The sequence below is a fragment of the Benincasa hispida genome, chromosome 7 (genome assembly GCF_027475165.1).
Source record: "Benincasa hispida cultivar pf3 chromosome 7, pf3_genome.v1.1, whole genome shotgun sequence".
NCBI lineage: Eukaryota > Viridiplantae > Streptophyta > Magnoliopsida > Cucurbitales > Cucurbitaceae > Benincasa > Benincasa hispida.
Genome location: NC_143484.1, coordinates 35436736 through 35452964, shown reverse-complemented (window position 1 = coordinate 35452964; position 16229 = coordinate 35436736). Strand labels below are relative to the sequence as shown.

The window sequence follows — 16229 nt, the reverse complement described above, 5'->3', positions numbered from 1 at the left end:
TATGTTAGTATTTTGAATCTTAATGTTATATTTGTAACTGTTTATTTAATAAATTATAAGGATCATATATAAGACTTTCATATCAAACCCTAAGTACAAAATTATAACTTTTTACGACCATAATACTTAATTATAACTTCCTCAGATCAAATTAATAATTTATTAAAAATAAAAAAATTTTAAAAAATTAATTATCATTATGATTAATATTTTAGCCAATAAGAATTTAGCTCAACTGATATAATATTCATACTATCGATCTCAAAGTTTGAGGTTTGATTCTCCTACCCCACACTTTAATTACAATACCTTTCAATTTTTTTTAAAAAATATCCATCAATATTAACATTTAAGCTTCGGTTACTAATAACTCAATTAGTCGAGTTCTTTTTAATTCTTGTGAGGATATAAACTTTCAATCCTTGACTTAAATTAAATTAAAAACGGATGAGTTAGAGTTAATATGATTAGAGTTGAAAATAAATTAAAATATTAAATAGAAAGTTAGAGAGAGAGAGAGAGAGTAGATTGAGATTTGAAAAAGTGAAAGGACTGTTAAATTCAGTTAGGAAGGAAGGAGAGAGAGAGAGCATTAAATTGAGCATTAAATTGTCGAAACCTACAAATTAATTACACACACGAAATCCCTCACCAATCTCATCTTCTTCCTTTTCTTTCCCCTTTCCTTTATATCCCAAAGTCCGCCATTAAAACTCCACCTTCAACCTTCAACCTTCAACCTTCAACCTTCAATGGCGAACACCAAGAAGAAGCATCTCATGAAGTTCCCTTCCATTTTCAAATCCAGACTACCAGCACAGCCATGGGAATGGGATTGGCCTTCTTGTAAGCATCCCAAAACTCTCTCATTCCGCGCTCAAAACGACCTCGTTTTCAAGACCGTCAACTCCATCTTCTTCGACCAACCCTTCGAAACCACCACCACCACTCCTGATTATTCTTCACTTTACACCAACTCCTCCGAATCCGCCTCTGTAACCAACTCCACGGCGGCGACGGAGTCCCAAGAAGAATCACTCGAAACGGTGGTCCGCGGCGCTAGATCGGAGAGGCTCTTCTTTGAACCGGATCATACGAGCTCGATACTCGAGAAATCGAAGCCGATCGAGTCGTCGATTGAATCGGAACCGAGGTTAGTGTTTAAAGAGAGCTTGATTGTGTCGATTGAATCGGAGAATCCGTATGAGGATTTCAGGAAATCGATGGGGGAAATGGTGGAGAGCCTTGGAGTTAAGGATTGGGATGGATTGGAAGAGCTTTTGGGATGGTATTTGAAGGCTAATTGGAAGAACAATCATCGGTTCATCATTGGAGCTTTTGTTGATTTACTGATCCATATTCTTCTTGCTTCTTCTTCTTCTTCATCATCATCTTCTTCATCTTCTTCTTCGCTGTGTTCTAATTCAGAATCTAACTATTACACATGCACTGAATCTTCATCTTCTTCTTGTTCTTGTGCATCGTCTTTGAGATTGCTGGATCGATCTTCCATTGGAAAGGAGCTTCATGAGGAAGAAGATGATCATATCACAGAAACTCTGTAGAATTTCAGATTTCTTCCTCACTTTTGTTCTTTTTTGAGGGGTTTTATATTTTCCCCCTCTTTTTTTTTGTATTGTAAATACAATATTGATATTATATCTATATATAATATATATGAGCTTTTTTCCCCTCTATTTTGAAATAGATCATATGAATATGAACTTAATTAAGGATAAATTCAACTATAATTCAAACTTTAAATGTTAACTAATTACTTGTATATAGTATTTGAAGTGAAAAATGCGTTTGATGAGATTCTTGTTTTAGTGAAACATTTTGTAATGTCTCTTTCTCGTCTTGTCCTCGTGATAGCAATCACGCTGTTCATTGTGTATGTAGTTAATTATGTTTTTTTTAAGATTTTTTTTTAAATTGTTTCTTCCACCTTATAAGATTTTAGGAAAAGTTAGGTCATTAATTTTTTGTTAGCTAGATTTATAATGTTTTTATCGCTTACCTTTTGTTTCCGTTGTCCCCTTGAATTTGGTTTTGTATGGAAAAAAAATCATAATACATCTCTAAATTTAGTTCGTGAACATATTTGTTTCATTTCTATATTTTAGAAGGTTTATAATAGATCTCAATTTTGTTGATTTAATGTTTAGTGTCATACTATATCATTTAGAAATTACATGGTGAACTAATTTTGAATAATTTTAGGCTTTCTCTTAAAAAAAAAAAAAACTTTGACAAGTTATCTTAAATTAATGTAAAGACCTATTAAATACATAAAAAGTTGTTTTTCTTTCTTTTCTTCTAGCATAAAAAATGAAATTATAAAAACATACAAACAGATCTAAGAACATTCATGATGAACAAAAACCTCTATTCAAGGGGTGGTTTTAAGCAAAGTTTGTGTTGCATTAGTTCGGCAGGATTGACAAACCCATTATTTATTTATATATATTTTAAAGAGGGAACAAGATAATAGCAAATGTGAAAAAAAAAAAAAAAAAAAAAAAAAAACTACGACATAAGAAAAGGCCCTCACACAAGAGGAGTGTCTGTCCAAAGAGCTTAATAGGCCTAGTCCGAATTGGAACCTCCTCGATCCAAATGGCCAATGAAGAGGTGATTCCAGCATGATTTACAAGTGAGTGACCGATTATATTTTTCTCTCCAAAAATATAGATAATGTTCTTCGCTCCCACCTATAATAGTTTTATTTTTCCAAGACTAAATCATAAACAATCTTGGAATCGTTCTCTACAAAGACTTGGGTGAGTCCCAAAATCCAAAGACATTTCGAATAAATTTTGACATCCCTTTTAATGCTAGATCACATGGATGATGGTTTATAGGTTATGAAATCATATTGAACAATCTAAATGATGCATCTCCGAGAGGTTGGCTAGAGTTAGAAGAACACTCAGACAAGCTTACCATAAGTTTTTGTTGGAATGTTTAAAATCTAAAGATTCTTCTATAATCATGTTATCTTTCGACTAATAGATTAAAAAATCCATCGAGACTCTATTTGAATGAGTTTATACCTACACTTTTACTTAATAAAAATCCACAAACTAATTAAAAGCACAAATTACCATTTACCAATAATATTTTGATTATTACCTTATATGTTAACTATAAATTGGATTAATGTAAATTAAACTTGACAATTATAAATAAATAAATAAATAACTTGTGGATTCAAGATGTTATGGCCCAACACCGACTAGAATTCTAAAAGGTCCACTTATGATGGGCTTCTAATTTTTTTCGGCCCGTTGGATGCACCACTTTCTATGAGAAACATCCGTGACCATTGGATTTTATTAATTTATTTAGGGCTTTCTACCAATTTAAATTATATTTTTTCCATGAATAGCCAAACATGTCACAATATTACATACAAATCAAGTCCAAAAATTCATGATAGCCCATTCATTTCTAATCTTTTTATTAAAAAAATTTTTGAAAATCATGTGCTAGTTTTTTTCCAAAATTTTCAAAACCCATCACGAAAGAAAAATTTCAATTAAATTTAAGTGATTTTATTTCTTCCCTAATCTGTCTTATAATTTTTTCTCTCTTTAAATTTTGATTTTTGACTTAAAATTCAAAAGCTTCAAATTCAATACATTGCATTTAATAAATAATTATAATACCAAATCTTGGATTTCATCTATGTTTCGTTTCTTTTATATATAACAGGTTTATTTCAAATATCTACGATGTTATTTCAAATATACTTCGAACAACTATAGATTTATGGTTGTTATATAATATATACCCTATATTATAATTTTGATCTCATTTCTATATTCCACTTATTTTATCACATCTATCCATGTATATTTAGTCATTTACAAATATACACCCCATATTATATAATAGTAATGCTAGAATAAATTGTAAATTTCATCCTTAAAGTTTGGTAATTATTGTAATTTTCAATTGGAGTTAGTTACTTTATTTAAAGAAATTTCATAGCAGGTGAATAATTTTGGGAACATGACCACACTAACATATTCCTGAGATTTAAGAATATATAACATATTTGTTAACTAATAAAATAAGAAACAATTAAATTAAAAGCACTCATTAATGTTATATATTTGTAAGTAATGATTAAAAAAAATATATTAAGAAAACTCTCTAGATAATTATAGGGTCCTTTTTAAATATAAAAAATATTTAAAAATGTTTACATTTTATAGTAAAAAGTTCAAAAAGTATAAAACACTTTTGGAATTTTTTGTTATAAAATGTAAATTTTTTTGAAATTTTTTTATTTATAAAAATTTCTCTAATTTTTAATATTAAATTCATTTTATTTTTCTTTAATTTTTTTAATTATAAGATACAACAAAAATTATTAAATAAGAGGAAGAATATACTATAAAATTAAAATTGTCCAAAAAAATATGTAGAAATCTAATTATGAAATACCGATTAAGTTTAAGTTATTTATGATATATCGCTAATGAGGTAGGTTGATTGTATAAATTCTGTTGGAATTCAAATTTAAAGCCTAAAACTTAAATACGAATAATTCTTATTTTCTCAATTCTATCCTTTTCATTATTTTTGCATAAAATTTCTTACTTTAGCAGTTTTCTTTACATCAATATTTCATAAATGATTTGACCAAACTGTAATTTCTTAAAATTTTATTTCATAAATGATGGATAAAAAATTAAGGGAAAAAAAACTTTTTTAGTTTCTGAGTTTTGAAAAATAGGTTTAAATGATCCCTAAGTTCATATGTATTATTTACTACTATTTTGTTATTATTTTAATTATGAAATGATATTTTAAAAATAAAATAAAATAAACTAAAATTTCTCTCCCATCTCCCTATTGAGATTGATGTCCTAAATCTCTCTTATACTTTCATAGTTTGTAAACTTTGTATAACCAAATAGTTATTATTAAAATAATTGATAATTGTTATTTTATGAGCATACACTAAATTCAATAAACGAGGATCCTAGGTTATTTTATGTAATTTAAACATGTATGTGAGACATACAGGTGGATTTTGTTTAAATGATAACCTAAATAGTCTGTAGTAGATAAATAAGGTTGGGTATCTTATCCTAGTGACACTACGATTACGACCCGCTTTGTAGATGTTACAAGTGTTGTAAAGTGCTACAAATGATCTGATCCCGATCATTCATGTGGAGATATATGAGCGAAGGTATCCTATACAAAGAGTTTGTATAAGACCGGACCACAAAATGACTAGTCTCATTATATAATGTCGTTAATAGTAGAGACTTACATTTCACCAGGATGACCAAATGTGACATGACCTGAATCCTTAGTGAGTTGTGAACTTCTACCTATGAAGGCTGTCCTTTAATTTACATGGGTGAGATTGGCCAGATCGCCGACTCAATATGCCTACCATTTTGGGGATTCATCTGATTGGGGAGCTGGGAACACAACTATATAAGACGAAATTCACTCGTTCCCTAATGTCGGGGTAAGTAGATAAATTGCTCCCTTAAGGGCTGATTCCAGGACTTGAACAATGTGGCCACTGAAGGATCCCTAACGGGAGGGAAGCATAAGCAGAAGCAAGATCGACCCAAATCCTCCATTTTTCATTGAATATAAATTTTACAGTAAACAAGAAACAAGATATGCATTTAACTAGAAATTACAGCATGCTAATAAAAGGTTTTTGAAACCTTACCTTTGAAGATTTTTCTTCAAGAATTCCCTCGAACAGCACACAAACGACTTGAAGACTTTCTTAAAAAAAAAAAAAAAAACTTCAAACAAGTTCGACCACGACCACAAAGACTTCCTCGATATTCTCAGGGTGAGAACCCAAGAGTAGTGGACTCTGACTATTTTGGATTAAGAAGAAATTTTGTAGAGAGGAGAAAAGAGATTTGGAAATTGTTCAACAACAATTTCATAACCCATAACTCTTCTGTCTCTTTTCTCTTGCTCAATCGATCAACTACTACCAAAGAAGAAGAAACTTTTTCTTTTTCTACATGACAAAAATAACAACCACCCACTTACGTGGGTGGAGAGAAAAGGAGGTGAAAGGAGTTGTAATTCTCTCCCTTATTATTAAAATAATCATTAACATAGATATAAATATGATAACTAACTTATCATGTTATATATATATATATATATTAAACTATATGTTATACCAAATATAACATATAACCTATAGTTGTAATATTGTATCACATACAATATAAACTAGTTTCTTTTCTCTCTTAAATGACATTTAATATAAATCACATTTATATTAAATTTAACAACTATGAACCAATTCATAGAAACTATATTTGAATCTTATTCTAATGTTTATTTCCTCTTACTAAAGTTATAATGTATCAAATACATTATAATAATTATATCACATATAATTAAAACAACTTAATTATATCATATATAATTAAATTCCTCTATTAGTTTGAACCATTCAAATTAATCCAAAAACTGATTCTCAATTAATCCTATTGAGCTACCAAGGGGACCTCATGAACCTGTAGCTTGAAGTTCCAATGGTACATGAATAATTAATTAAACTCTTTAATTAAATTATTCACCATCTGTTAACTGTCAGACACTCCACTGAAGACCGACAGCTGCACTCTTCGCACTACAGATATATTTCTGTGTCCATTGGATATAACCAATCAACAGTACGATAACCCTTCACAAATTGCTCCTAAGTACAACTAGGCCAAAAATACCATTTTGCCTCTGTAGTTACATTTAACTCATTAAGTACCACCGATCCCTCTAATGAACAATAGATCATAGTCTAACTATGATTAAACCCCTCTTGGGCCAGGAGAGGGTGTGGCAGCACATTGTTCAAGATTTGAAATCAGCCCTTAAGGGACCAATTTATCTACTTACCTTTACTTCGGGGAAAGAGTGAATTCCATCTTGTGTAACTGTGTTCCTAGCTTCTCAATCAGACGAATCCCCAAAATGGTAGGCTTGTTGAGTTGATGATTTGACCACTCTCACCCATACAAATCAGAAGATCGTCCTCATAGGCAGTAGTTCACAACTCACTCAGGATTCAGGTCATGTTACCTATGGTCATCCTGGTGAAATGTAAGTCTCTAATGAGACTAATTATTTTGTGGTTCGGTCTTATACAAACTCCTTTGTATAGAATATCCCCGCTCACATATCTATACATGAATGATCAGGATCAGATCATTTGTAGCACTTTACAACAATTGTAACACCTACAAAACGGGCCATACTCGTAGTATCACCAGGATAAGGTACCCAACCTTATCCATCTACTACAGACCATTTAGGTTATCACTTAAACATGATCCACCCGTATGTCTCTACATACATGTTTAAGTTACAAAGATAACCTTAGATGTTAGTTTATTAGTTTGTGGCTAATGCAAATAAAATATCATATATTTTATAGACAATGAATTTGAATAAAATATCATATATTTTATTAAATACACAATGAGTTTGTTCAATAATATTTACAAATTATAGGACCCTACGAGATTTAGGGCATTAACCCCAACAGCCACACCCTCTCTTGGATCGAGAGGGATTTAGTCATAGTTGGACTATAATTTATTGTTCATTAGAGAGATCAGTGGTACGTAAGGAGTTAGATGTAACTATAGGGGGAAAATAGTAATTTTGGCCAAACTATACTTACGAGCAATTTGTGAAGGGTCATCACCCTGTTGACTGGTTATATCCAATGGACACATAAATATATATGTAGTGAGAAGAGTGCAATTGTCGGTCTTTAGTGGAGTGACCGACAGTTAATAGATGTTAAATAATTTAATTAAAGGAGTTTAATTAATTATTCAAGTACCATTGAACTTTCAATCTACAGGTTCATAAGATCCTCTATGTAGCTCAATAGGATTATTGAGAATTAATTTTGGATTAATTTGAATTATTTAAATTAATTGAGAAAATTAATTATATATGATATAATTAATATAATATATTTGATATATTATAATCTAAAGTTGATTTTGAAAGGAATTAAATATTTGAATATGATTCATATGATTAAATTTAGTATAAGTGTGATTTATATTACATACCATGAATGATTGAGAGAAATTAAAACTATAGGTTATGTGTTATATTTGGTATAACATATAGTTATATATACATATAATAACTAGTTAGTGTATATATAGATATAGATATTAAATTTAATTTAATTTTGAATTAAATTAATTGAGGAAATTATTCTAGTTTTTCTCTATATTAATCGTGTGGCCAAAAAGAATGGGAGGAAGTTTTAACGATGGTCTTTCTCTTCTTCACGAGAAAAAAAAGAGCATAGAAGAGAATGTCTTTCTGTGATTCACTGTAATCTACCAAGAACACACAGAGAAGAAAAAAGTTTTCTTCTTCCTCTCTTGAAATCCCCTCTCTCTTCCCAAAAAGATAGTAGAGCCCACACCTCCTACTTATTCTCAATCCTTAAGGAGAATACAGGAGGTTCACTTGTGGTGGTGGCCACTTGATTTTGTTATGTTTGAGATTTCTATACGAGAAGAGTTCGTGACTGGATCGAGGGAATAGTGAAGACATTTTGGCTTCAAAGGTATGTGTTACTTTTTCCCTAATTCATTCTCCTTAGCATGCTGTAAAATTGTCTGTATAATTGCATATTTTATGTTATGTAATTTGAATTTTGTGAAAAACAGAAAAGTTGGGATCGATCTCGCTTCCGCTGCGGACTTCACAGTTTCCTTCAATCCCAATCCCATTCCTTTTCCATCTTCATCTTCCTTCCCCCCTTCTCTTCCTAGGAACAAGATTCACAAAAATGGAGCAAAACTCTTGTCTAGACTAGACACTTCAATCTCTTTCCTCTGTTGGATGTTTTGTGGGGACGGCGAAAGAAATGGCTTCTTGAAGAAGCTTGGGCATGAAACCAAAGATTACATTTGTCGAGGATCTTACTTGGCTTGAGCATGGGCTCATGCTTCTTGGCCAAGACTTCAAAAAGGCTTGCCAAGATATACACTCAAGCATTTTCATTTGTCCATGTCCAACGCTCATATGCCTCATGAATGTTTCGATGAGAATTTTGAGCAGGAAAAAGAGGACAATCCTCCATAAGGACAAATCTCAGATCATCGACGATTAATATTGTGTTGATTGTGTTTTTGCATGTTGCGTAAATTTTGCTGGTAAGTTTGTCGGCAGAGAGTAAGCTTAGTGTTATGGAAGTCATAATGAATTTGCTGAAACATACAATTTATTTATATTAGTATTCAAGCATTACCCATTTGGAAAAACCAATCAAATTTAGCAAAATAAATTTAATGCACCCTATGTGACATTTATTTTGCAATGATGTTTCAGTAAGGTATGGTAAAAGCTACCGTAGGGTGATCAAGTACCCCTTCACTAAAATGAGACCATCTCAACCAATATACAGAACAACTTCTTGTTACTGTAAATATCAATCACCATTGTTCGGTCCAGAAACTATTAACTGGCTTAACATTTTCTTGTAAGTGTGTTGGGTTTTATGTCCTAAAAACTCGCAGTTTGTAAAATAATAAACATCTTTTATAATCAATATACTTGTTATTGATTTCATAAATTGTATGAAAGTCTAAATCCAATAAACTAATACCCATGACTATTGTATCGGTACTTGAACTTTATGTGAGACATAAGAGTGGATCGGGTTCGAGTAAATAGTCAAAATGATCTATGGTACATGAATGAGGTTGGGTACTTTATTTTGGTAACACCATTGGATGCGGCCTACTCTATAGTTATTACAAAGAGTTGTAAAGTGCTACATACGATGTGATCCTAATTCGTACATATTATGATATGAGGAGTGGAGGCGTCCTATGCAATGAGTTTGCATAAGATCAGGACCAAGAAATAAGTCACTCTTACTTTATAACACTGTTTACTGTTTAAGACTGACTATTTCACCTAGATGACCTAGGTAACTCGATCTTAATCCTGAGCTAACTATGAACTCTTGTTTATTCGAGATTGCTTTTAGATTTGCATATGGCTCAACAACGTCAGCTCAATAAGACTCCCATTTCAGGGGTAAGACCGGATAGATAGCTGGGGACATAGGGTGCAAAACGAAGTTCACACCTACCCGATTTAGGGATAGGAGAGAGGTTGTTCTTGCAAGTACTGAATCCAGGTCTTGAACAAGGGGCCCCACCCTCTCACTAGGCTGAGAGAAATTGGTTTAGTGATTGGATCATAAACTAGTTGTTCATTAGAGGATCAGTAGGGACTTGAGGAATAAGATGTAGTCTTGGGGGTAAAACAGATATTTGACCCAGTTGTTATTTCAAACAACCTATAAAGGGTCGACTTGCTGATTATGGTTAAATCATGTGGACATAATATATCTACAGTGAGGTGAATGCAACTATGGGCTTTAGTGGAGTGACCCATTAGTTAACGAATGAGGATTAATTTTGTCTAATGAGTTTAGCCAATTAATCTCGGATCGTTGGACCCCATGATCTGTAGGTCTGCGAGGACCCCCTACTAGCTCATAATGGCTAGAATAACGTGATAAGTTAATTTGAAACGTTCAAACTAGAATTATGGGAATTAGTAATTATATGAGATATAATTATATGTTTAAATTTAAAATTAAACGAAATAGGAGAATTTATATATTTAAATATATAAAGATGGATATGCGTTAAAATTATTTTAATATTTGATATTAAATTAATTAAGTTTTATTTAATAATTAATTTATGAAATTAATTAAAATTTTCATTTTAAAATTAAAATAGATTTAATAAAATCAAAATTTGATTTTTTGAGATAAAATTGAAAAAGGAAAAGAAAACAAAACACTTAAATGGAAAATGAAGTTTTTCCATTATCCATCTTTTCGAAGTAGCTCACACAAGAAGCGGTATCATTGCCTTGTCTTCTCCAAGCATGAGCTGCAACTCATGCAACTTTTTCTTTGTATGTTGATCTGCAATATAATGAAAAAATTGAAGTGAAAATCGGTTATGCAATCTATAAAGAATTTTAGAGAAAATTCGGTTTGAAGAAAGGTTCTTTAACAAGGTTGCTGTAGTGAGCTTTTCTCCTTCATCCCTTGATTCAAGCTTGTTTTGAGTACCACAACTCAATCTAGAGTACTAAGAGAAGTGAAAAAGATCTTAAGGTGGTCTACAACAATATTTGGAGAAGATAGTAGTTGATGAAGGAGATTTGAAGAAGTTCTACAAGAGGTATGTCTTGAAACTCACTTGTTTCTGCAAAAGCATGCTTTATATTATGCCAAAATTAGTGAATTTTAATGCTTAGATGATCCTTGTGCTTCCTCTACTGTTGATACACTCCTACAAAGTGTAACCTCTCATTTTAGATTCCAGAGTTTCGCCCCAATGAGCCAACCATAGGAAAAAGCTGATTGGGACAAAAAATAAAGCAATCCTATCTATTTCTGGAGTTTGAGTAAAAAGTCATGAAAATTTCATCCATAGAGGGACACAAGTAAAGGTGCCTCGAGACCGAGCATGAAATTTTACTACAAACTAATAAGAGAGACCGTGGGATGTGTTGACACACGTCCCGCTCCCACTTACTATAAACACTTTCTCCATTCATCTTGGTATTGACTTATACAAACACCACTCGTAGGGGTATACAAGCTAAGGTGTCTCGAGGCTGAGTATAGATCCATGGTGTGAATCTTAAGGTAGAAACGTGAAAAGGAAAAATGAAGTATCATATACCTCATTTTCCTCCCACTGGGTGTTTTACCTAGGGTTATTTAACTTAGAAAAATACGACTACTTATTTTTACTAAGTATTTGTTTAGATTTTCCCAAAAGTAATACTTTCTCTAAATAGTTAAACAACTTTGATTAATGTTCATCACTTTAATAAACTTTAATTAATGATTGCATGCTTGTAGCAAATCTATCTAATTCACCTTTCCAGGTCAGTTCCCAGGTAGGGGTGTTCTGTTTCCTCCATTAGCTTTAAATACCCCAACTAGACAGACCTAGCCTTGACAAAAGGTCCCTTATAGATACATTTGCTACAAATTTAATATTTTAATTAAAACCAATTTAATCCTATTAAACTGATTACAAGATTAAACTTATTTCTAATTTCATTAGGAATGTGATCTTAGGTCTATGTGAATCATATTTTAAAACTATTTTAAAAAAGATTTTAACCTAAGGTTTGCATGAAATTTTGAATTATTTATTTTAATTTCTAATTTCACTTAAGTAAATTATAACCAATCATTGTATGTGAAAGCATATTTCAGTAAATTATAACAATTATAAAATAACCTAAAGTGATTTCATGCTTTATGCAATTCCATTTTATTACTACTTAACATACATAACACTTATATATAAAGTAATGAGATAATTAATAACATCCATCCATCCATACATTCAAACTATATATTATAACTCTTATAATATAAATGATGTATGGCTATGTTATTAATGCATGCATAGCACTTATATTATATGATACGTGAGCATGCTATAAAATTAAATCATGCAACTATATATCATAATATTTATAATATAAATGATACATGAATAATGCATAGCCTATGGTGGGATTTTACTATATGACATACATTATGACATATATAAATAATAATAACTATACATCAAATGCATAATTTAAACAATAATTATTGGATCGGAATTTGACTCCTAAGACAATTAATTAAATTAATATAAAATTTATATTAATTTAACTAATTTAAACTAACTATTACATAATAAATAGCCAAACCGGTTCTAAAAAGGTGAACCGGATCTTGAACCGTACGAACCAAGCCGCCCAAAACCGGAATCGACCACGTATTGCTTGAATCAAGCTGGGAATGTGGACCAACTGAGACACGAGCCAAATCGCACGTGAATCGGTTTATTCTTTCCATCTTGGAGCATTGCAACGCTGTGACCCAGCGTTGCAACACTATGGAATGAACATTTCGTTCGCCCTTCGCAGTGTTGCGACGCTAGGACACAGTGTTGCAATGCTACTGTACATTAGCCACTGTATAGTTGCGGATTCCATCAAATCTTCTTCGATCTTGGCTTCGTTTTATCCAGAAAAACACCAGAACAATCACGAACGACTCAAAACTTTCAAATTACAGACTCTATCACAATTTATGCAAAAAAAAAAAAAGCCCTTACAAAACAATTTGTAAAATAAAGCGATAAATCTAAAGCCCAATCCCAAAATTATCCATAATTGCAAACAATCAGCATTCCAGACACATTCATCATATGAAAAATTTACAGAATACAATCCACTTAATCTGTAAAAATATTTTGGAAAAAATTAAAAAAAATTGTGACCAAAACCTGGCTTTAATACCAATTGAAGGAATAGTGAAGTTCCACAGCAGAAGCGGGGACCGGTCCCAATTTTTAAATTTTACACAAAATAGAAATTTACAAAACCAAAATATGCATTATTCAACTGATTTACAGTATGATGAGAGAAGGGAAAAGGAATTTAGGTTTAGAAATCACTTATCCCTAAAGAACTCACAGCCTTCACGAAATCTTCTCTCCAATAACGATCAACCACAAACAATGAAAATCACGAATAATTACAACCACGAACGATAAAACCAAGGGGCACCACCACAAGAATTACCTCTGTATTCTCCCATAGGGTCTGAGAATCACAGGAGGTGTGGACTCTATGATTTTAGAATACGAAGATAGATTGAGAGGAGAAGAAAGTGTGTCTGGGATTTTCTTAAGATCTCATAACTAAAGAATCCTCTATCACAAGTCTTCTATGAAGAAGATTATCACTAATCCAATTGCTCCACTCATTACGTGAGATTAAGAGAGAATTAAGTGGAGAGAAGTTACTTCCCTCCCCTTAATTTTAAAATTAAAATTAAAATTAATTAATTTTATTTTAAATAACATCCAAGGTTATATGATATTTTATTCTATATTTTAGTTGCATTAACCACAAACCAATAAACTAACATCCAAGGTAATCTTGTAAATTAAACATATATGTAGAGACATACAGGTGGATCGTGTTTAAGTGATAACCTAAATGGTCTGTAGTAGATGGATAAGGCTGGGTACCTTATCCTAGTGATACTACAAGTATGGCCCGCTTTGTAGGTGTTACAATTGTTGTAAAGTGCTACAAATAATCTGATCCTGATCATTCATGTATAGACATATGAGCGGGAATATTATATACAAAGGAATTTGTATAAGACTGGACCATGAAATGTTTAGTCTCATTATATAACACCGTTCATAATAGAGACTTACATTTCACCAGGATGACCATAGGTAACATGACTTGAATCCTGAGTGAGTTGTGAACTTCTGCATATGAGGGCGGTCCTTTGATTTTTATAAGTGCGAGTGGTCAGATCACCAACTCAACAAGCCTACCATTTTGGGGATTCGTCTGATTGGGGAGGTGGGAACACAGCTACACAAGAAGGAATTCACTCCTTCCCCGAGGTCGGGGTAAGTAAATAAATTGCTCCCTTAAGGGTTGATTCCAGGACTTGAACAATGTGGCGCCACACCTTCTCCTGGCCCGAGAGGAGTTTAGTCATAGTTGGACTATGATCTATTGTTCATTAGAGAGATCAGTGATACTTGAGGAGTTAGATATAACTACAAAGGCAAAACGGTATTTTTGGCCTAGTTGTACTTACGAGAAATTTGTGAAAGGTTATCGTATTGTTGATTGGTTATATCCAATGGACACATAAATATATTTGTAATTATTCATGTACCGTTAGAGCTTTAAGCTATAAGTCCATGAGGTCCCCTTGGTAGCTCAATAGGATTAAATGAGAATCAATTTTTGGATTAATTTGAATTGTTCAAATTATTAAAGATATTTAATTATATATCATATAATTAAGTTATTTTAATTGTATGTGATATAATTATTATAATGTATTTGTTACATTATAGATTAATTGAAAGGATATAAATATTTGAATAAGATTCAAATATTATTAATATGAATTAGATTCATTGTTGTTAAATTTAGTATATGTGATTTATATTAAATGTCATATAAGAGATAAAAGAAACTATAGATTATATTGTATATGATACAATATTAAAACTATAGATTATATGTTATATTTGATATAACATATAATTTAATATACATATAATATGATAAGTTAGTTATCATATTTATATTTATATTAAATGTCATTTTTTATTTTAAATAAAAATGAGGGAGGGAGTTATAACTGTTGACCTTTTGGCCCTTAATCTCAAATTAATTAATTAATTAATCAATATTTTGATGATAACAAACTCAATTTTTAAGTACTAAAAATCTTAGTATTTTAATATATCAATAGCATAGAGCTCGGAACAACGATTTCAACACCTCTTGAATCACTCAAATCGGAGCTAAAACGAAAACGATATGACCAAAACAAGTCTATAGAGAAAATACCGTGGTGGATGACGTGGCATACCAGGCCATTTGCATGCAGACATGTGGCAGCATATTGGTTGAATGGTGGATCATTAAGAGATTAACATATGATGGACTTTTGATTTTTAGATTGATTTAAAATAAAAAAATTGAAATTAAAAAGAAATTTAAAAGGAAAATAAATTTAATATTATTTTATGTTTGTGTCTAACGGCTAGTTTTTTACACATGGTATGTTTTTTATTTTTGGATTGACTTTAAAAAGAATGAATTTAAAAAGAAAATGAATTAAAAGGAAAATGAATTTAATATTATTTTATGTTTGTGTCTAACGGCTAGTTTTTGCCATACGGTATATATATTTTTTTATTTTTTGGATTAATTTTAAAAAGAAAATGGATTTCAAAAGAAAAGGAATTTAATATTATATTTTATTTGTATCTAACGACTAGTTTAGTTTATAATCTCCACCATTGATTTTTCTTTTCCAAAATCCAATGGTCCAAATTAATTGTGGTTTCTAAAAATTTTTCCATCTCTATATAAACTATCTTCCTCCAAATTTTAAACCAACAAATTTTACATTTCATAATCCTCCAAAACTCAAAAGTTCCATTGTTGCTCTCTCTAAGTTCCCAATTTTTTTTTTTTATCTTATTCTTGAGAGAGTGTTATTGTATTGTGAGGATAAACTTGTTGAGTGCTTAAACTTATAAATCCACTCTAGTGAGAGTTGTATTGTGTTCTTAAAAAATTTC

The 16229-nt window shown here is 31.2% G+C and overlaps 1 protein-coding gene across 1 annotated transcript; it reads left to right on the top strand.

Moving 5' to 3' along the window:
- The first annotated feature begins 588 nt into the window (after positions 1–588).
- On the top strand, positions 589–1697 carry LOC120081746 (transcription repressor OFP13-like). Its single transcript, XM_039036860.2, has one exon. The coding sequence runs from the start codon at positions 753–755 to the stop codon at positions 1563–1565; it is 813 nt and encodes a 270-aa protein (XP_038892788.1). The 5' UTR covers positions 589–752; the 3' UTR covers positions 1566–1697.
- The last annotated feature ends 14532 nt before the right edge of the window (positions 1698–16229 follow it).